This window comes from Ceratosolen solmsi, unplaced genomic scaffold, assembly GCF_000503995.2.
Source record: "Ceratosolen solmsi marchali unplaced genomic scaffold, CerSol_1.0 scaffold29, whole genome shotgun sequence".
NCBI lineage: Eukaryota > Metazoa > Arthropoda > Insecta > Hymenoptera > Agaonidae > Ceratosolen > Ceratosolen solmsi.
The window spans coordinates 11369542-11391353 of NW_011948417.1; the positions used below are offsets into that span (position 1 = coordinate 11369542).

A 21812-nucleotide genomic window follows, 5' to 3' on the forward strand; every position below is an offset into this window, starting at 1 on the left:
AAATTGAATTAAAATAATATATGTATGAAGTTTTCAATAATGAAAATGATTGATTTAGTTTTAATATAAGTATTTTCAAAAATTATGTTTAAATAAAAGTTTGGTTGATTTGGTAAATTTTCCGAAGTAGTTTTTAAAAATATTTTAAAAACCAATATCGCAACTTTTTGTTTTTCATTAGTTGAACATGATAAAAATTACACTTATAATAATTTATCATACATGATTTTATTTTTTAAATGATTAGTTCTGTATGAATAGAATATATTGATCATAAGACTAGAACAATTAATAAAAAAGTTATTAAAATGTTTTTATTTTCATATAATTCCAGACATATCGTATACTTTTTCATTTATTTATATATAAATTAAATATTTACAAATATTACAATTTCATATATTTTCCTAAACCAATGCTTACATATTTTTAAATATGTTATTATATACCATAATTGGTAGTTATGTTCTTACATCATTACTTCTTATTAAATACCCAACATTGATTCACAAAAAGAAAAAAAATTAATTTGTATGTCGTCACATAAGTCATAGAGGTGGTAATTATATTTTTACTAATTTTTTAACTTCTTACTTATTGATATATGAAATTTATAATTGAATCTTAATTATAATTTAATTCTATAGGTGCTGGTGAAAATTATGAAAATACAATGTGTGCCTTTGAACGGTTAGTAGTAATGTAATTAATAAATTTATTATATTTTGAATTCATTATTATATTTATTTGACTATTGCAATTCAAATTTTCATAATTTATTTTTAAATTATTAATTATTAATAACATTTAAAACAAAAAGTTTATTTCTTATAGTGCAGTAGCTGCAGGTACTGAAATGATATAATTAGATTGTCATCTAACACAAGATGGACATGTAGTTGTTTCTCATGATCAAAATTTATCAACAAGTACTGGAATAGATATAAACATTTCTGAAATAAATTTTAATGATTTACCACTATTAAAATCAAAATTACCAATTCATTTTGATCCAGGTATGGATTGTCTATATATATACTTTTATAAAAAATTGTTTGCAGTTATTGATTATTTCATTATAGGTGTCATCTATGCTGGTTCCGATAAAAAAGAGGAGAGGAAATTTGTGTTATTAAAGGAAGTTTTTGAAGCTTTTCCTCAAATACCCATTAATATTGATATTAAAATTACCAGTGATGAGCTTATATTTAAAGTTTCAGAATTAATAAAACACTATAATAGAGAGGAATATACTATATGGAGAAACTTTAATAATGAAATAACTAAAAAGTGTTATAAAATGGTTTCTGCTTCTGTTTCATTTTTTATTCATATTGTTATTATCTCAATAAATTTTATGCATAAAAGTTATTTTCAGAATCCTAATGTAAATTTATTATTTTCTATGAAAAGAGTTATATTATTAATAATTTTTATGTACACTGGTCTTTTACCATTTATTCCTCTAAAGGAAACGCATCTTGAAATATTTTTACCATCCATTTATCTCCGGTAATAAACTCATATGAATTTAAAATTTTTAAATATTATTATTTAAATAAAGTTTAATAAATATTTTTTATTTTAAAAGAAGAGATCATCAAATCGAACAAATTTTTCCAATGAATACAATTTTTTTAGGAACTTTGAACATACTATTAATGAGACCATGTTTGTTTAATCATTTACAAGCTCGTGGTATACATGTATTTTTTCTAAAAAAATATATTTTGTTACATATACACTTACATAATTATATGTTATATTACATAAATATTTAATTGAATATATAGATTTATTTTTGGGTTTTAAATAAAGAAGATTTTCAAAAAGCATTTGATCTAGGAGCCACAGGTATCATGACTGATTATCCAACAAAATTGATGTTATTTCTAAAAAGCAAAACAACCAAATAATTTATAAGCTAATGAACTCCATAAAATGAATTAAACTATACATTTATAATTGGCTTTAAAATAAACTATTACAAAAAAAAATTCAATAAAGCCTTTATCAACATTATAGAAATATTGTTTTAATATTTAAATATAATATATAAAAAAGATATGAACTTGTTTCTGTAATTTAAATTTTAGCTAATAAATTAACATATGTGAATACTTTTTTATTATTATATAATTAACTCATGCATTAATACTTATAAAATATATTGATTGTAACTAAATATTACTTATATGTAAATGTTAATTAAGACAGCTAAACTATTACTACAAAAGAGGCAATTATTTTAGCTCTAAATAAATGTTATTTGTTATTGTTAATCAATTATAATTATTTTATATTTGGATATAAATGTAAAATTTGTAATAAACTAAATACTCAATTATGAAATTGAAAGTTTAAATTTTATCTAACAAAAAATTTTAATTTGCAATAGAGATTTAGTAATTCATTTAAAATGTACTTATATAATTATGAAACCCAATATATTTTCATAGAGCTAACAATATATAGAAGTAATTAACATATAATTATTATCTTATTATAACTATTTGAAAACTATTAATTCTATTTTATATCTAAACCAAGAGATGGATATATAAATAAATGTGCTAATACAATCTATTTTTCAAAAAATGTTATTATTTGTTAACGTTTTACAAGTTTATGTACTATATCTTCAATAAATGATAATCATATTATTTGATATATATTAAAATTGATTATAAACAAATAATTTTTAATGAGTTATTATTAAATTATATATTTCATACACTGACACTTCTCTTACAATGAATATGTAAATAACTACTCGCATAATCAAAATATAATGTGATATTATTTAATTTAAAAAAAACATTATTAAAATTAAATACCTATATATTATTTTTTCATATTTAATTATTTTATAATGGCTTCTCTATTTAACCAATCTCGACATCGATGATAATAAAATTTCTCAGATTTATTAATATCACCTTTGTAGTAATAAAAAACTTTTCCTGAACAATAAATACAATACACAACTGCTGGATGAGATTTATTAAAGTGCTCATGAATACTTATACTATTTCCAATAAACTTCTTTTTGCAATTATCACAATAAACTAAATTAGGACGGAATCTCTCATGAACAGCATCCGTGACAGCTGTGCCAAGATTTGATGAATAATTATGGGATCTACTATGTGATGACAATGATCCAAAATTTGAAATATTTGCATTGAAAGACATTTCATACCTTCATAAACTATTGAAAACATATTTTTTATTAAATCATAAAATAATGATATTAAATTAAATATAATAATTTTAAAAAAGTACATTTCTTAGTTAATTTTGTTGTTTCTAATTTATTTAAAATATATACATAATATATTTGGATAAGTTCATGTAGTATAAATCTGTAATATAAATTAATACATTCAGTGTTTCACAAGTCTTCATCATACCCTGCATACTATAAAATTAAAATTACATTCAGTTTAATTTAATAAAAAAACAATTAACATACCATTACTATTATTTAAATGTTGTCACATTATATAAAGTTGTACCAATTGCATAGACATAATTGTAATATTACAAACTAGGAGAGCAAAAACTAGTCAGTAAGCAACTTATTTTATTGTCAAAACAATAATTTTTAAAAATATTTTGAAGTAAATAGATTGGAGGGTATAGAAAAAAAAAATTTTAAATATCTACATTCACGACCTATACATTGGTCACCAACAATTATGTAATTATTAATGTACACTCAGGTACTATTTTAAAAAAATATTATCCATACACGACTAACGACCAACTCTATAATTGGATCGGAATATCAAGAGAGCTACAATATGTAAGAATGGTAATATGTTTATTTAAAGCATGCGCATTAAAATTGTAAGTCCATTGTATCTCTGATATATTTACTATTAAATTCCAGCTACAAATATGTAGTGATAATGTTACTAATTATAAGTTATTTGTTAATATAAAATATTACTATCAAAATCGAAATATATTATTTATATAAATAATAAATATACACTTTAAATTATATTTTAGTCCAGTAATGTAAACAAATATTTTATTTAATATATATTTATTTATAAAATTGAAAACAGTAAATAAATTGTTTTAAATTATCGGTTCATAAATGAAAACATAAGTTTTCATTTGTGAAAATTTTGCTTTTTATTTAAAATTTATTTAAAAATTGAAAATGTTTTCATTCATGAAAACATCGATTCAAGCAAAATCTAAGTATTGTAAGAAAATATTTTCTTATAAGGTTTTAAGAGCATCTATTCAATAATTACAATATGAATATAAGTGATTAAACTATGCAAACTTCTACAAGTATAAGATTCAACTAAATAAGTTAATAACTTTCTTTTATGTCAAATATTTTCATTGTAATATAAAATATAATAAAATTTCTATTTTTTAATTATAATATTTGTAAAAATTTGATTAGTTTAACAACAGAATGGCATGAAAATTAATAAAAATATTTTTTGTATGTTATATAGTTTTTTATAATATTGCATAACTTAAAAATGTTAGAAAAAATTTAATGAACAGTGATAATTATTAATAGCTATAAAATAGTTCATAATATATGGTGAAATTATTTTGTATAATTTACAGGTACAATCAATATTTGAATTTTATCTTAAGTATTATTAAATTATATCCAAAAAAATAATTTGTTTTGTATTTTGATTTATTCTTTAAAAATCGATTATTATATATTTTAAATAGATTTAAATAATTTAACTAATGTTTATAAAATTTGTTAAATATAGTAAAATTATTTTCACGAAAATAATAATTTTTATACAAATAACATTTTTTTTGCATTATAGTATATAACATAATTAAACAATGCATAATTCATATTATTCCCTTATAATCAATACTTTAAATTAGATTTTTGTTCATAATATATAATTCCATAACTTATATTGACATTTCATTAATTTAAAAGAATAAATACTTTTCTGTCAATAATAATAAAAAACTTTTAAATATTATTTATAAACAATATCATTAATTCCCATAAAATAGGAAATTCAAATGTATACATCAAAATAATGAATTTTTATTATTCAATTAGACCAGTTTTTAATTGATTAACTCAGAATAAAAAACGATACAGTAAAAATGTAATTGTTCAGTTAACTATTTTTCAAGAAATTTGTACTTTCATTTTTATTCATAAACATCCAATGCTATTACAGTCGTTGCAGAAAGATTATAAATGGTGTTTTTTGATAATTCATCTACACTAAAATCGTTTCCTTTTATTGATTTTGTATATCTTATATCCATTTATACATTTCTTATAGTTGTGTCTACTGATTATATATTTAATTTTGAACAATTAGTTTATAATTTTTAATATAATATCTGATCAAAATATAACTCATTGTTAAAACAATTTTTTTTAATATTTGTATTTAATAGCGGGAAACATTATTTTGTTAAAATATATGCTTTATTTCATTAATTTTAAATTTACCTTGATCTTTATATATATATATATATATATATATATATATATACTATCTCTCTTTGTTTCTCTTGTTTAAAAAAAGAAGCAGAAAAACAGATAAAACAGCATGCATCAAAGCTACCTATCATTGTTTGTCTTTCTCTTCACTCAAATAAAAGAACATTTCTATTTATAGTGTTCATAAACATATATATATATATAAAAAACAATATAACATTTTATAAATTAATAATTATTTAGTGGAAAAGAATTGTCCGTATTATATTTTATTATTTTAATTATAATTTAAAAAGCTTATATTTAATATATACGTAAATAAAAAGAACCCATTTATTATTAATTTTATTTTATTTATTATCTAATTCATTATAAGTTTAAAAATATATAAAATTTTATTTTTAATGACTTCAATTTTTCTTATATTTTATACTTCATTGTGAATATGTCTAAAATTAGGTAAATAAATTACGATATATTTGAATTTTAATATCTTTTGAATGTACATGGGTATATTTATATTTTATCTTACATTTTTAAATGTGTACAAAATGCAACTCGTCGTTCCGACTTGTTTTATCAAGGCCGGTTCAACGGATACAATTTGATGCCGTTGACAACTCAGAGACCACGGGTGTTGTGTGGTAGCGATGACAGGTCACAAGTGGAAGGGATATTATAATAATACAATAATGATATGGCTGAAATATATGCTTTTTATTCTGTTATTTATTAATGACAAAGTTCACTAGTATTACTATTATTACTTGTAGAACTAAATTCTTGATTGAAATGATGTGTTGCGGAGACAACTGTACAATAATCTATGCAGCTTGATTATTGAATACAAATGGCGAATGGCGCGAAGTTTCGTTCGTCGACACTAGCGCCTTTTGAACGAGCACGTGTGTGGTTGAGGTTATGAATGCGGCTTTATGATTGAAAGATATCGCAAGTGGCGCGAAACTGGATTGCCTACACTTGCGTTGGGTTTTGCGTACTTTCGTAAGCTTCCGAACTTGAACTAAGGTGAGGGTTACGAAGTGGGATGCCCTTGGCGGGCGCGAAACTTGACGACGCGTACAAGAATTTATTTCGCACTGTCGTTTTAAGAGTAGCTTCCTCTTTCTTAGTACTTGTCGATGTAATACTCTGAATCTCAATATATATGTAATTATTGTAGTAGATACTACTTACAAAGACTAATCGTTGACTCGTCTTCAGACTCTGATAGGCGGATTGTCGTGGCTCCCTTGGAACAGGTAACTATAGTTTCTTGAACTGCGTTAGTGGACATGCGGGTTTATGTCGTGGTTCTTCCGAGGCAGTAACTACTGTTCCATTAACAGTGTTAATGGACAATCCGAAGAAGTGTAGGTCGTTCCCAAAATAGCGCTAAATGGACTTCCACTAAAACTTAACTGAGTATGAAATATCTCAAGGGTTTAATATTGAGAGAGTATTATTAAAAGAGAGATATCAAAAATACTAATTAGCAATAGATATCAAAAAACTGAGAGACACTTCGAAAAGAGTAATATCAAGAAAATACTACTAACTAAAAACTATCAAGATTAAATATCAAGACAGTTAAATATCACGAGTGATAAGGATTAAGAGAGTTAAGTATCGAGAGGGATAAGTATCAAGAGTAAATAAGTATTGAAAATTGTGCCCCTTAAATACATTTGCTGACCATGAATTTTACTTGAACCCCTTCCCTTATTTTCTGTCCAATCAGAGACTCCTCCCTTATAGTGCGAGGTCAGCGCCTCTTTTGGCTTCGGAGTTAATTAAGGGCCTAGTCGTCTCTGGGTCTTCATCTGAGCAGATCTCCCATTGCTGCTGCTGCATGCGACAGCATGTAGTTGCTTGTAGCTTGTAGCCGGGGTTTTTCTATTACACCTTCAGCCGTTTACGAGAACTTTGCGATCCAATAATGCCTATCTCGGTGGATGCACTTGCACCTTCAATGCAGTACGAGGTTGGCGCGTAAGTGCATTCAATAAATGGTTTCTCTATTAATTGACTTAACGCAAACTTTATTTATCTTACCGGATTCTGTGATGAGCGCATAGGTGTTATGCTTCTTATTTCCTTATCTTTTTTGGAATTGCAATCAGCACTCTTGACTGCTTGAACTGTAGCGCATTAAAACAGTTGTTAAATGTATTGGCTTCACTGTATTTGGCTTACTAGTTGATTGTTGCTAAGTCTGGCTAAATTATCTACGTATAATGAGTAAAACTGACTGCTTGTTATATGGCGTAATGTGGTTGCTGTATAGAGTGATAATTGATAACTATTTGATTGAGAAATTTACCGTGAGCCTAGAAGACTGTTGAATACGCGCACGAAACTGAAGGCTTGTTCGTTCCGTGATGGCTTTGTTGAGAAATGTTTACTGTGTCAGTTGACTGCATAAGTTTTTCAATGCGCGAGAGCTTCACAGCTAGAGAGCGAGGTTCGTCGCGTGCTTGCCTTATATATCCACATGCCCTCTTACTAAACTGGCAATAAAGCATCGTTGTTGCTACACTGGAATTTTACATGAGGCGCAGAAGGAAAATTCTATAAGATTCGAAAATACTAAAAAAAAAAAACAAGGCGTAAGAAATTTGGAGAATTCCAAGCGACATTATTACTCGAAAACTATAAGCATTGTGGGCCATTTAAAATCAAAACATAACAAGTACACGAAAAATTCTCCTCCCAAGTGTTTAACAGAAACTTGAGGATACTGAGACTAGCGATATCAATAGTCACGGTCTTGTAAGTTGCTTCAATCCCAAAAATAAACAATATATATATAGATAAAACGTAGGTTTCAAGGGAATACATGCAATATTGATTCACAACAATATAGAAATTAATCTACGTACTAAATAATATCAAAACACTGTTATTATGAAAGAATAAGAAAGAATGTTATTATTATTATTGTTGAGAGAGAATATTATTTTATTTTATTACTATAATTGTTAATAAAAATGATCAATATTTATTGTGTATGTTATCTAATTTACTTAAAATATTTAACAAATTATCCAGATATTATATATTACTATATATTCTATTTATCATTTAAGATAGATATGAATTTTGATATTCGAACAAGAGATATATTATCTCCAATACATTTCTGAAGTCAGTCATACATATTACAATTAATGCATATATATAATTATAAAATAAAAAAATAAGTTTAATGAATTCGTAAAAATAAAAATGAATTTCATTAAAAAATGCAGCCAAACTTCGATTAGGCATATAACTTATAACATCACCCTAGCGAATCGTTAAAAGTTTTTTATAGGACATTGTAATGTCTTAATACTGTACTATATATATAATTCTTTAGTTTTGTATCATTTTAATTTTATCCTTGTTGATATACGTCCAAATTTGTATTTGTCATATGTCGCTTGCACATTTGCTATTTCATAATCACATTAACCCTATTGGAAAGCAATAAGCAAAAAACGAATACAAAATAACTACAACGCTGATATATATATATATATATATAAATCGTTTTAATTTAAATTGATATATTGAGTTACATTTATATATTATTGTAAAATGAGTACGAAAAATGTTCGTAGTCAACTTTTGAAAGAATTTTTAATACGTAATCGTTTCTTTCTATGGTGAGTACCTGGTTATAGTAAAACAATGATATCCATCAGAATTTTTCAATATTGTATATATTTATTCATTAACGTTGTTATAATTCTACCTTGAATTCTTTTTAATGTTTTAAAAGAAAAGATGTTATTTAGGAAAAACAAAAGTTTAAATAAATATTTTTAAAGACTAAAAAATTAAAATTTTTTATACTTTACTTATTTAATTGTTTATTTATTACTATCACTATTCTTATTTAAGCATTATGTTTTTATCATGAATTATTTAAATATATATTTTTTATTTATACCAATCATAGTAAAATAATTTTAATCAAAGCACTTCAGAAATTGATAGCAAGATTAAATTTTTTGGATAAACATAAAATTTAATATAAAAGATGAAAATCTTTAAACATGAACGATTATGTAAATGTGTATTTGTATAAAAATTACTATAAAATCAAAAAATTATGTGAAATTTATTATAGAAACAGATGCTTGTAATTACTTTTCGATAATGTAATGTTTAGTCAGCTATGTGAATACATTTCAATCTCGAAAATTGACAATCCCAGCAAAAATGTACAAAAGTTATCAATTATTAGGCCAAATAAAAGTAAATAAAAATTCTCTTGCATCCGTGAAAAAGAGTTTAGGTAGACGTGTAAGCGAACATACCTCTCCCGCAGAAACAACTTTTTGGCGGGAAAATAGTTTGTCGTTTCCACCGCTACTACTTTCCTGATTACATAATGATGATGTAAGCAAAGCTAAACCTAAAGTCATAAATGTTTAAACGAGGATCTCATAAGTGTCGTTCACAAGCCAAGATTGACTGAAATGCCGATAAGTACAGTGTCGCCAAATTGAAAGTGAAAAAGAGACTAGCAGAATCAGTGAGCATATTTCTGATTTATTTCTCTTTTGACTCCATTAGTTAAATAAGTTTCGTGACTGAAAGAATTTATTTTCAATGTGCACTACTTGCTCAAATTTCATTATCTTCGTTTTGAAATACATATTTGTTCTGTTGTAAATCTATATTTAAAGATCAATTGTTTAAACTCAATTTTATCAGCAATAAAAAATTAATATACTCAAAATAAATTGTAACACTATACTAAGTAAAGACAATTCCATGTGTAAATTACAATTTAAAGCGATTGCATGTGAATAATTTCGATAAATTTATGTAAATATTAAAGAAAAGTTTATTGCTGTTTAGCTAATGAAATACTGAAATATATTTAAAATAAAAGTTACAACAAAGATATAAATGCATTTTTTTTAATTAACCAGTTGCATCGAAGTATGATAATTTATACATTTACAGTTAAAGGAAAATAAGAGCTCATTCGTTATCGCTTAATTATATTGAATAAGAGAAGAAATTGAAATATACTAAAAAATATTTTTTTTAATTAATTGAATAAATATGTTTGTATTAAATGTTATTTGAACATATGACAGTTCATACGTTATGTAAAAAACACAAGAAATTTTTATATACGATATAGTATGCATTTCTAATACCTGATTCACAACTTTTGGAATGTAACAAATTACAAATTTTCAAGAAAATGACAACGTAAAATATATCTCTACACTATAACTCTACACCTGTATGCAACTTCGTCATACTGTTATGGTGATATTGTTTAATATTTTATGTAACTAAATAAAATAAAGATCTCGATTAATATTTCTACATTTTGTATTGCTTAATTTAATATGAATAATTAATATTTCTTTAAAATTTATAATTATAAAACAAATATTTTTATTATGAATTGAAAATTAAATACTAATAGAATCAATAGAAAGCAACTAACCAAATTATATATACATTACATAATTATACATTTGATTCGTAACATATTTAAAAGAAAAAATCTAGAAATTACTATATATATTTCATATAAAATAAAATAACTCCAAGTGAAATAATAATATGTCATACATTTATGTTTATATTTATTTTAAATATAGATTTTTATTAGTATATTTTTTTGTGGTATTTAATAACTAATTCAACTTTCTTACAAAATTAAGTTTATAAATATTTTTATATATTGTATATTTACAATATATTATAATATTGTATACAATATAGCAAATTGAGTATACTAAAATAAAAACGAATGGACAGTCAAAAAAGTAATAAACTGCCATGCATTAGAAATAACAAAATAAAAAAATAAAATAATCATAGTAATAATATCAATAATAGAATGGCGAATCTAGACGAGGTGAAGATGGTGTGGAGACTAGCAGACGCTGTAAGCTTCGATGTTGACTCAACAGTTATAGTAGAAGAAGGAATCGATGAATTAGCCAAGTTCTGTGGTAAAGGCGATCAGGTCGCTAGTTTGTAAGTTTAATATCACATTAATGTATATTTGATACAATTCAACTTGAGTAAATAATCAATTGAACGTATGTTCCGTTCCCACTTTTCTCATCTACTACCCAACTTTAAAATATGAAATCGAAAATTACCATTCATAAATATCTGAATTTCTCGAGCAGCGTCCATAATTTTTTATATATAGATGTATTGCGAATGAAAGAAAATCCATGGTCAAATTTTCTAATTTTTGCTGAGAAAGGTTCTGCTTTATTCGTATATAATAAAAGCAAAAGTTCAGTCATAACAATTCTTGAAAAAAATAGTTTGTTGTATTTTTTTTTTTTTATATTTAATATTTTATTTAATTATATTTAATTATTATTTTTTTATTTTATTTATTTATTTAATAATGAATATTTATTTAATTATATTTAATTTTTTATTTTTAAAATCTTAATAACATGTAAACAAATTTTTCAATAAGATTTAAAATATTTTAATGCTATAAAGACATTTGTAATTATACTTAAATATTTGTTATCAAAATTAATTCAATGTTTTTATAAAAAAATCATTTATTCAATTAGATATATGTATACATTAATTAATTTTAGATTTACTTTTAAATTTAATATAACATTCATAATAAAATTATTATATAACAGTATAAAATTTTTATGGCAGTTTTAATAATAAATGAACAATAATTACGTCCATCTACAATATTTAAGCTAATAAATTATTTTGATGAGGATACTGATACTTCAAATTTATTAATTAATAATAAAATACTTATTATAAAATCAATGTAAAATAATATTTAATCTTATTAAATATTAATAATTGTATTATTGAACTACATTTAGTTTATATTTATTTTTCTATAATGATGTTCTTGAATAAGAATAACTATATTAACATCATTCTCAACATTAAACTATTACAGTAATTATTAAGTTTTATAATTCTATATAAAGTATCACACATTCTAATAAATTTATTATTTATAAAATATATTTGACCTTTCTTTGTATAAATACTATGCAATGTTATGCTCTTATTGTTCGTTGGAACAATAGTCTATTTTTTTATCTACTTCATAAATATAATCTATGAAACCTAATGTAAAAAATTTAATTATTTCAATAATTCACATGATTTTATAATTTTTTCTTCCTATTTATACATACATACTTCAAATAAATTGTGTTAACTTATTTTACTTTGAACAATTAGAAGTAAGAATTAGTATAGCTTATTAAAAATATATTGATTACAATTAAACTTAAAAAAACTGAATAATAGGAAATGATAAAAACAATTTTTAATATAATTACCAATAATATTATTGAACTTCATTGATTATGTTCATTTTTAATTTTTAGGCAATAATTAAATATTTAAATGATTGCCTATCATAATAAAAATCATAAAATTAAACACTTATATAAAGATGGAAATAAAGTATTTTATTTTATCTGTATATTAAATTATATTCATTAATTCTTTATACATTATTCACTTATAAATAGAATATTAAATAAATAAATATATATAATCTAATAAAATTTTAAAAAATTTGTTTTTTATCTATGAATTTATTTATTTATCTATCAATTTATCTATGAAGACTAATGTAATAATTACAAAGTAAAGTACACCACATAATAATCTTGTGAAAGTGAAAATGTTCGTATGCCTAATATTCTTAAATTTTGTAAAGTTTATATAATTGGAATTTAGTACATTATAGAAAATGTTTGAAATAGTTAAAAATATATTTTATTACTATCCTATTTATTAAATGTTAATTTTCAATCATTTTGTTTATTATGCAACAAACTATCTTATTTTATACAGATAAATACTTTAAAGTTAAATTTATTTATTTCTATTAGGACGAAACAAGCAATGCAGGGAAACATGACATTTCAACAGTCATTAACCATCAGGCTTAATATCATTCAGCCGAGTTTCAAACAAATTAAAGAATTTATACATAGCCATCCACCTAAATTGACACCTGGAATCAAGTAAGTTCACATTATATATTTAGTGCTTGATTAAATAAAAATCACATTCACAATATTATATTAAAAATATATAACAGCCTTTTAGAATTTTCCAATTTCAGTGCAGTGATAGTTTCATATCCGTGAATCTAAAATATAATGATATAGTGCAAATAATTAAATTTTTAGTATTAAGTACAATATTATTACTTTTAATACTCATAATATATATAAACAATTTGTAAGTACACATCTTTTGTGGTGTAGAAGCAAAAATTAGTGAATGGTTACATATTTTCAATTATATTAAAATGAATCAACCATGTTACATGTCCTTTGCAATATTAGTTAAAATAAATATATGTAAATTTAACAATCATTTCAGGTCATTAATCCAAGCTTTGCAAATCCAAAAAAAGCAGGTGTATCTTGTTTCTGGTGGCTTTTACTGTCTTATTGCACCAGTTGCTGTAAAACTTAATATACCTTTAGAAAATATCCGTGCCAACAAATTGAAATTTTATTTTACAGGTATATGATATAAATTAATTTTTTTAATTAATCCTTACCTTGATCTTATTTTTATACTATGCTGCAATTAAGAAAATTAAATATTTTAGTATTTTATCTACTTTAAAATTAATATCAATATATGATCAAATTGATTATTCAAACATAAATATTTATGTAAGATTTTCAAAACAACTATTGAATTATTTTTATTTATCTTTTCTTTCTTACCATATTTAATTTAATAGTTATTTAAAATTAAAATAATTATATAATTTGATTACCTTATCTCACTTATTATATTATAGACAACTCTTATTATATAAAATATATCACAAAAATTTAAAGACTCATGAAAAGAAATTTTATATAGTACATTAAATAATTTTCTCATTAAATCATGTCATTGTATGTATATATGTATATACTTGTTAATGAAAATCTTCATTTTATATTTAATCATTCGATACTTATTTCACATAAAAATATTCTTTTCAATTATCCATATTAAAACTTTCAAGAATAAATAACTAAAAAACATATTTTGAACTCAAATTAATAATAAGAACGTATTATATTGTATTAATAAAAACAACTATATAATATATATTTATATTATAACATCATAGAAAATACTTATGAATTCTTAAAATACATGTGTAAATATATAAGTAAATTCAGTATATATAATGTATTTTAGATTCATAAATTATTACTTAAAATTAGACTTTGAATAAATTAAATTTAATTTTAAAAGGACAATATGAAAATCATATTTTAGTAATGAAATGCATTGGCATAATAAAAAAGAAATATGTAAACAACAGTAATTTCCTATAATGGGTTAATATTTAAATTATAATTACACTTAAATTCTTGTTTTAATTTGTTTTGTTATATTGTTCAACGTTTAATGTATGAAAGAATTGATTTTAATTTTAATCTTTTGTTTTCTAGGAGAATATGCTGGCTTTGATGAAAATGAACCAACTTCTCACAGTGGAGGTAAGGCTGAAGCGATTAAGAGATTAAAAGAAGAAAAAGGATTTAAAACTGTTGTTCATATTGGGGATGGTGCAACAGATCTTGAAGCTTGTCCTCCAGCAAATGCTTTCATTGGTTTGTAGCATGTAGAAACATTTTTGAATATGTATATATACATGTAAGATCGATTTAAATGTTAACTTAAAAAATACAAGTACGACTTTATTAATTATTTTGTAACATTAGAGATTTTTTAATAATAAAAAAATATTTTTTTATATTTTATTGCAAGCAAATAATTATTGTGAAAATAAAGTTTTGTCATCAAATAAATAAAAACTGTTTCGTTATTTGTTATATTAAATTATAAATTTTTAATATAACTTTTTCTTTATAATAGGATATGGTGGTAATATTATTCGAGAAAGTGTAAAAGCACATGCACCTTGGTTTATTATGGATTTCAAGGATCTTCAAGCAGCTTTATAGTCATTTTAATATAATTTCAACATAAAAGTCTAATCATTTAGGAGAAAATGAATGCATATGCAAATTATTTAAAAGAATACTTTAAACAAGGACCATATTCTGAAATAGAATGACTTACATAATATGTGTAGATGTGTAAATATTACTGACAGTATTTTTTATATAGTGGCATTGTTACAGAATATGCACAAGAGCATTATTCATTGTGGTAATATTAAACTGTTGACGAATTAAAGATTTAATGATTGTTAGTAAAAAATCGTATAAAGTAACAATTTTATAAAATTATATAAAATAAATTTTTGATGTTAAATTATGTACTTTCATCCTTTACATTAATATAGGGTATAAATTACAACATAAATTTATTGTCCTTCTTAAAAATGACATGCAGAAAATAAAGATTTGTAAAATTATAAAATTTTTAACTAAAATATAAAAAACAAAAATAATTACAACGTTCACATTTTGTACATTCCTAAGCATCGCATTTTATTAATTACCATAATTAGAAGTTTGTCGTTCTTTTCTTTTTTGTTCTATCCATTTTTCTATTTGAACTTTGAGACAAACTTCTGTTGTAACCATATCCATTGTTAAAGGAGATCTATTAAAAGGATCTGTTTGATCACTTAGTAAATGCCTAAATCAAATTAATTTAATGAATTAATTGTTTTAAAAATATCGAAAAAGATTTTCTATACCTTGCTATAGTTTGACGGTCGATTATAGTTTTTGACGATGGTAGAACAACAGGGTCCGTCATTAGCGTTGACATAATAGGATCAAGAAATTCTTCAGGAGCATCTACTAAAATTTCTTCTTCTTCTTTCTTTTGAATTGCAGTTTGATTCACCTTTTTTGCAAACATGTCAAGGTCATTTAAAATTCCAACTCCACCAATACGGACTATGGAATACAACATTTTAAAAATATTAACATTTCTATATAATCATTGATATTTAACATCCAACAATAAATAGATGTGATTATAAAAATAATTTAATACTTTTTATAATATACAATGGTATATTATCAACAGATTAATAAATTTCATTATGCTAACTTCCTTATTAATCTATATTTATATAGCAAATATGTAGATATATTTTTTTATTAAGATTTTGAATAATTATATGTTACATACTATAAAGAATTAATCAATTTACGTTTTGAATAAATTGATATATTCTATGGAATCTACTTATTATACAAATCACTATAAATAGATAATACAAACAGATATACTTTGCAAGTTTGTAGATGTTAAACGATTTTGAATAAAGTAAAAAATCTAATTTACCTAAAACTTCTATAGTTAATTTAAATAATTCATAACTATAAGATCGCCCATCCTGTGAGACGGCAAGAGTAAAATTATCATTTTTACTTAAATTAATATAAATTTCACATATATTTAAAACAAGATTAGCTGGATTAAAATCATATTCTTTTTGGTGTTTGATCTGAAAAATAAAGTTATGATTGAAAAACTATTCAAAACAAAATTATTATTAAATCATTATTTAGTTATATATTAAAAAAATGTGTGCACCTTTAAATTTTTTTTGTTTGGACCTACTAATTGCAAAAGTAAATAATTTAACATAGAAGCTATACGATCCACCATTGTCGCGTGACAAAATACTGATTTTATCTCAGATGTTAAAATTTTTAATGTTTGTATTGTTTCTCTGCCTAAAATATTGTTAAATCTTGCAATTGTTCCAATATGCTCAAGGTAATAATGTTGTTGCTCTTTTTCATGCTGAGAAAGCTTATCCCATTCCCCACTATCTCTATAAAATTATGTTATATCAAATGTAAAAACGGATAAAAAAAAAATATTAAATAAAAATGTAAGAATATGTATACCGTGCGTTTATCATTTGTCTCAACTGTGCTATGTTTGAAAGTGCATCATCAAGTAAAAATACAGCATCATTTGTTAAAAGATTAATGAATCTCAAAAAAAGAGGTGGCTGAGGAGCTTCCATATTAACCAATGCTTCATCTGCTAATTGTCTAAAATTAATTGCGATAATCAATCTGTAATAATGTGTATTAAATGAAACATTAGCTTTTTATTCTTACTTAAAATTATTTTGATATTCTGGTATTTTCCATAAATACGCCATTACTGTATACATTGGTCTGCGATAATTAAATTTTTGTTCAAACTGAACACTCTGCCCAGTCATCTCAATACTTACAAAAACATGCAGTAAATTCTGTACAATCTAAAAATACAAAATAAAACATATAACAAAATTTAAAGTATGGAAAGCCAATAAAGAATAATTAGTTTACTATGTGTTTATGAGGATGTGTAAGAAAAAGTTGTTGCCTATGATATATTCCAAGACTTGCTGTAGAATGATTATTTATATGATCATTATTAGGTAAAAGTGCTTCAAGTCCTTCTGCTAATCGAGCACGTAAATGTGGATTATGAAGTCTAGTTGGAGATTCCATTAAAGCAACTACCTATACATAATTTTAATAATCAATAATATATTAATGCAAATATAGGTTTAGTAATCCAATATTAATTCTTTTATTGTCAATCAATGATGTTACCTCTGTCAAAATTGGATTTAAGAAGTTCGGACCCTGCTCTTCAAAAATATTAGGACACCAACGTCGAAGAAAACATAAAAAACTTATAGTATTTTCAATTATAAACTCAGGTATACATCTAGCAAAATTTATTAAAAAAATATTTTTTAATTGTAATTCTTCTGTTTTTTATTTATTTACTTTATTTTTAGTGTATACCTCAAAGTTTCAGGAACTCTTTCAGAAAAAGGAAATGTAATAACTTTATACACACAAGGAGCATAAGTATCTTGATTTAATTCTTGCAATCTTGTATCTATATTTACTTGAATTAACCAGAAAGCAGTTGCTGAATGGAATTTTGCTAAAAGATTAAGTATATCAGGAGTTAATAAGCTTGCTTTCATTGTTAAATATCTAAAAGATAAAAATACAATAAGTGATTTATTGATTCTTCAGTAATATTTAAATATTAATTTTAAAACTTACTTTGCCATATGGTTTTCCATTCTTTCAGTTATAAGTTCACTGACCTCAGAAGTACTTCCATGTCTAACATCATTATAAAGTCTTTGAATTCTTGCTAAGTCTTGACTTACTCTATCAAAATAAAAAAAAATCAAATTAATATTATTAAAAAATGTACAAACAAATAAAATAAAACCAACTTGTGATTACTTAAATAGCTTTTCTAAAATAATGCGATAACCAAGATCAAGAGAAAGATGTGTAAGATAAAAACATTCAGTCATAAAATTAAAAGAAGTTGCCATTAAACGATTTTCACCTTCTGGTGTGGGAATCAAACAAGTTCTTGAACTCAAACTTATCACATGTAATCGTTCTTCGTAATGTTCATTTTCATTCACCTAAAATCAAAATTTTTATTCAGCAACTATTTTAATAAATATTTAAAATAATTTCATTTACTAATTTAACCTGAGCAACACAATATGTAGGATCTATTTTTAAAATTTTAATATCATTTGGTTTTGAACAAAATGGCTGACATAATTTTAGTAAAACATTTCCTAAATTAAGCATAAATCCATCTGATACTGATTTATCATCAATAATTTCATTATGTGAATTCCATAATTTTCCACGATTTTCATTTGCATGTATACAATCTCCTATCCACAGTAAAGTCATATGACGAACTTCATACGAACACTTGAGCAAGGCATGAAAAATTTTATGCAATGATTCGCTTAATCCATCTAATGCAATCCATATATTTTGATCAATTATTGAATTTTGCTAAGATAGTAAATATTAAAAACTAATAAATGTTTTAAATAAATGCTAAAAAGAATATATTACTATAATTTTTCATTACCTGCTCAAATGGTTTATTATAAAAATAATAAGGTCCATTAATTGTTTTTGGTAAACAACTAAGATTCAATAAAGACCCCAATAATGTATCAGCATAAGCTTTACCATTTCTGCTTTTAATACTACTATGAGTAATTATAAGTTTTGCTAAAGGTTCTATTATAGCAAAAATTTGTAAAATAGAAAACCAATATTGTTTGAATTGAAGAAGATCACTATTATCCACTTCTTTATGTATTATATTAAGAATTGAACTAAATGTTATATTAATAATTTCTGTTTCAGATCCCTTATTTTCTAAACACAGATATTTTATTACATCATTAATAAATGATATTAAATCAGAGCAAGTATTTCCACCATCCTTAAACAATGATATAAACTGTATATAAACCTAAAAATCATACAATTAAAAATTTTAAGAAATTTTATTTTACAAAATGCTTTTTAATTTTAAAATAACAAAAAAATCAATTTTTCTATACTTTTTATTTTATCAAATTATCTTACAAAAAATTTAAGTGAAAATCTTTAAAATAAAATTATTTTCAATAAAAATATAAATTTAATACTTAATAACTTAAATTTTAAATTTACTAAATTAAAATTTTTTATAAATTAACTAGATATACAAACCTCTTGATCTAGAAATATTTCAGGTTCCTGTAAGGCAGTACTAATATTACGCATAATTATTACTTGAATATTTTCAACTATATCATAAAATCCATCACTTTTTTTATATCGCTGTAATCTACGATAACACTCAAAAAGGTAAGTTACAATTTCCGATTGAATAAAATGATTATCCAAGTCCTCTTTTTTGGTAGTTTCCTTAGATATCAACATAGAATTTGGATTTGTTAATAATAACCTTTCAAAAATAGCATGTTCTATTGAATCTGTGTCAATGAAAACAAGTTGTCGAGTAGATGTTTTTATATTCCATTGACGCAGTATGATTCCAAATACATCTGCAATCAATTCTTCAAATTTAATTTTTTCCAATTCATTATTATTTGAAGCTATTCCTAAACTTTGCTCTTCCGTTTGAACTTGCGAGATACCATCCTTTTCAAAGTTTATACTTTCATTAGGTATATTGTTAACTACTTCTTGGGAAATAAAAGCTGTTTCATTGTTGAGTGTAAATAAACCAACAAATGGATTACTATTAACATTATCACACATTTTGAAAAATGTTTAATTTTATACAACGGTCATAACATTAAACCTATAAATTCATGAAAATTAATACAAAAATCTCTTAAAGGTTATAACTACTATAACTTTAAAAGTGACAGAGAACGGACATTAATAGTTTGTCAAGCTCAAAATGATTTTTAGATTCTGCGCAGCAATAGTTTCAAAATGATTGGTTGCCTTAAATAACAATTTTTATTACAATAAAACAAAAATACAATATAAATTTTTTGTTTTGTATCGACATGTGTATACATAAAATATTTATAAAAAATTAATATTTTATAAATTACTGTAAACTGTTATTCTATTGTATAAAGTTATTCTATAGAAAAGATCTATTTTATGATGTGATATATGTATTTCTTTCTTACTTGTAAAGTCACTTGTTATCCTTTATTTACTTAAATTTTATTTATTTAAATTTAAAATTTATGTATGCATGGATGCATACACATCAATTATTATAACGCTATTTGAATGTAAAATCTCAAATTCAGCATCAAACTTAAAATAAAAATAAAAACTAGATTTAATTGTACCAAATACGAGTCTTTTTCAATATTTGTAAATTTGTCAAAGAAAAGAAATTATGTCAAAATCAAAATTACCTGGTATTCTATCTTAATGTACTCCCTATTAAAGGTAATTAAGAATATCCACCAAACTATTAAAGCGAAGTCATTAATTTTATATCATATGATATCAATATGAAGTTTATATAAATTATTTTAATCAAAATTATATTAATATAAGGACTTAATTATTTTATACAATCATTTATACATAAAAATAAATGTATAATAATAAAAATTTAAAATGTAGTTATTCGCAAATGTATATTTGTTATTAAATGAATGAAATAAAAACTTACCATTGTTAAGTTATGCTTATGACATTTAAATTTAATATCAATAAATAAATATTGTCTCTGTTGATTACAAACATTAAATAATTAAATTTTAGAAAATATTATAATTTTAATTTTATGATAACTCATTATAATACTTAATATTATGATGTATAACTTAATATATATAATATACATTATATGTATATTAATATCAGCTTACGATTTCATATTGAACACATCCAAAGGTAAGACCTATAAATTATTTTTAGACTAAATGGAACTGTAGTAAAGTTGGCTAGTAACTGAATAATTATCATATTAAATTGTTCTAAACTATTTTTTATTACATCAGTATTAAATGTGTTTATAAAGTAGTTTTATTATATCTTATTAATAATTTTTGTATACGTTTCATAAT

General features: G+C 23.1%; 3 protein-coding genes across 5 annotated transcripts; 2 read left to right on the forward strand and 1 right to left on the reverse strand.

The window, feature by feature from the left end:
* The first annotated feature begins 383 nt into the window (after nucleotides 1–383).
* LOC105359890 (glycerophosphodiester phosphodiesterase domain-containing protein 1) lies at nucleotides 384–1967 on the forward strand. Its single transcript, XM_011496632.1, is given in 6 exon segments — nucleotides 384–559; nucleotides 648–690; nucleotides 835–1303; nucleotides 1379–1512; nucleotides 1592–1706; nucleotides 1794–1967. Coding segments are annotated over 6 exon segments (1008 nt in total). The 5' UTR covers nucleotides 384–435; the 3' UTR covers nucleotides 1917–1967.
* A 7940-nt stretch (nucleotides 1968–9907) lies between these two features.
* Nucleotides 9908–15709, forward strand: aay (phosphoserine phosphatase). Of its 3 annotated transcripts, none has more exons than XM_011496634.1 (6): nucleotides 9908–9992; nucleotides 11327–11467; nucleotides 13345–13479; nucleotides 13844–13989; nucleotides 14926–15087; nucleotides 15353–15708. In XM_011496634.1, the coding sequence occupies exons 2-6, from the start codon at nucleotides 11328–11330 to the stop codon at nucleotides 15439–15441; spliced, it is 672 nt and encodes a 223-aa protein (XP_011494936.1). In that variant the 5' UTR covers nucleotides 9908–9992; nucleotide 11327; the 3' UTR covers nucleotides 15442–15708. The 3 variants fall into 3 exon arrangements, with proteins under 3 accessions (XP_011494936.1, XP_011494938.1, XP_011494937.1); XM_011496636.1 differs by lacking the exon at nucleotides 9908–9992 and adding an exon at nucleotides 10726–10744 and having other exon boundaries at nucleotides 15353–15709; XM_011496635.1 differs by lacking the exon at nucleotides 9908–9992 and having other exon boundaries at nucleotides 11270–11467; nucleotides 15353–15709.
* A 130-nt stretch (nucleotides 15710–15839) lies between these two features.
* Ube4A (Ubiquitination factor E4A) lies at nucleotides 15840–20573 on the reverse strand. Its single transcript, XM_011496633.1, has 14 exons — nucleotides 19975–20573; nucleotides 19340–19732; nucleotides 18940–19260; nucleotides 18679–18869; nucleotides 18490–18600; nucleotides 18220–18417; nucleotides 18022–18139; nucleotides 17752–17928; nucleotides 17536–17681; nucleotides 17317–17466; nucleotides 16997–17240; nucleotides 16745–16907; nucleotides 16146–16350; nucleotides 15840–16084 (listed from the first exon to the last, which is right to left on the reverse strand). The coding sequence occupies exons 1-14, from the start codon at nucleotides 20527–20529 to the stop codon at nucleotides 15937–15939; spliced, it is 3120 nt and encodes a 1039-aa protein (XP_011494935.1). The 5' UTR covers nucleotides 20530–20573; the 3' UTR covers nucleotides 15840–15936.
* Between the last annotated feature and the right edge of the window lie 1239 nt (nucleotides 20574–21812).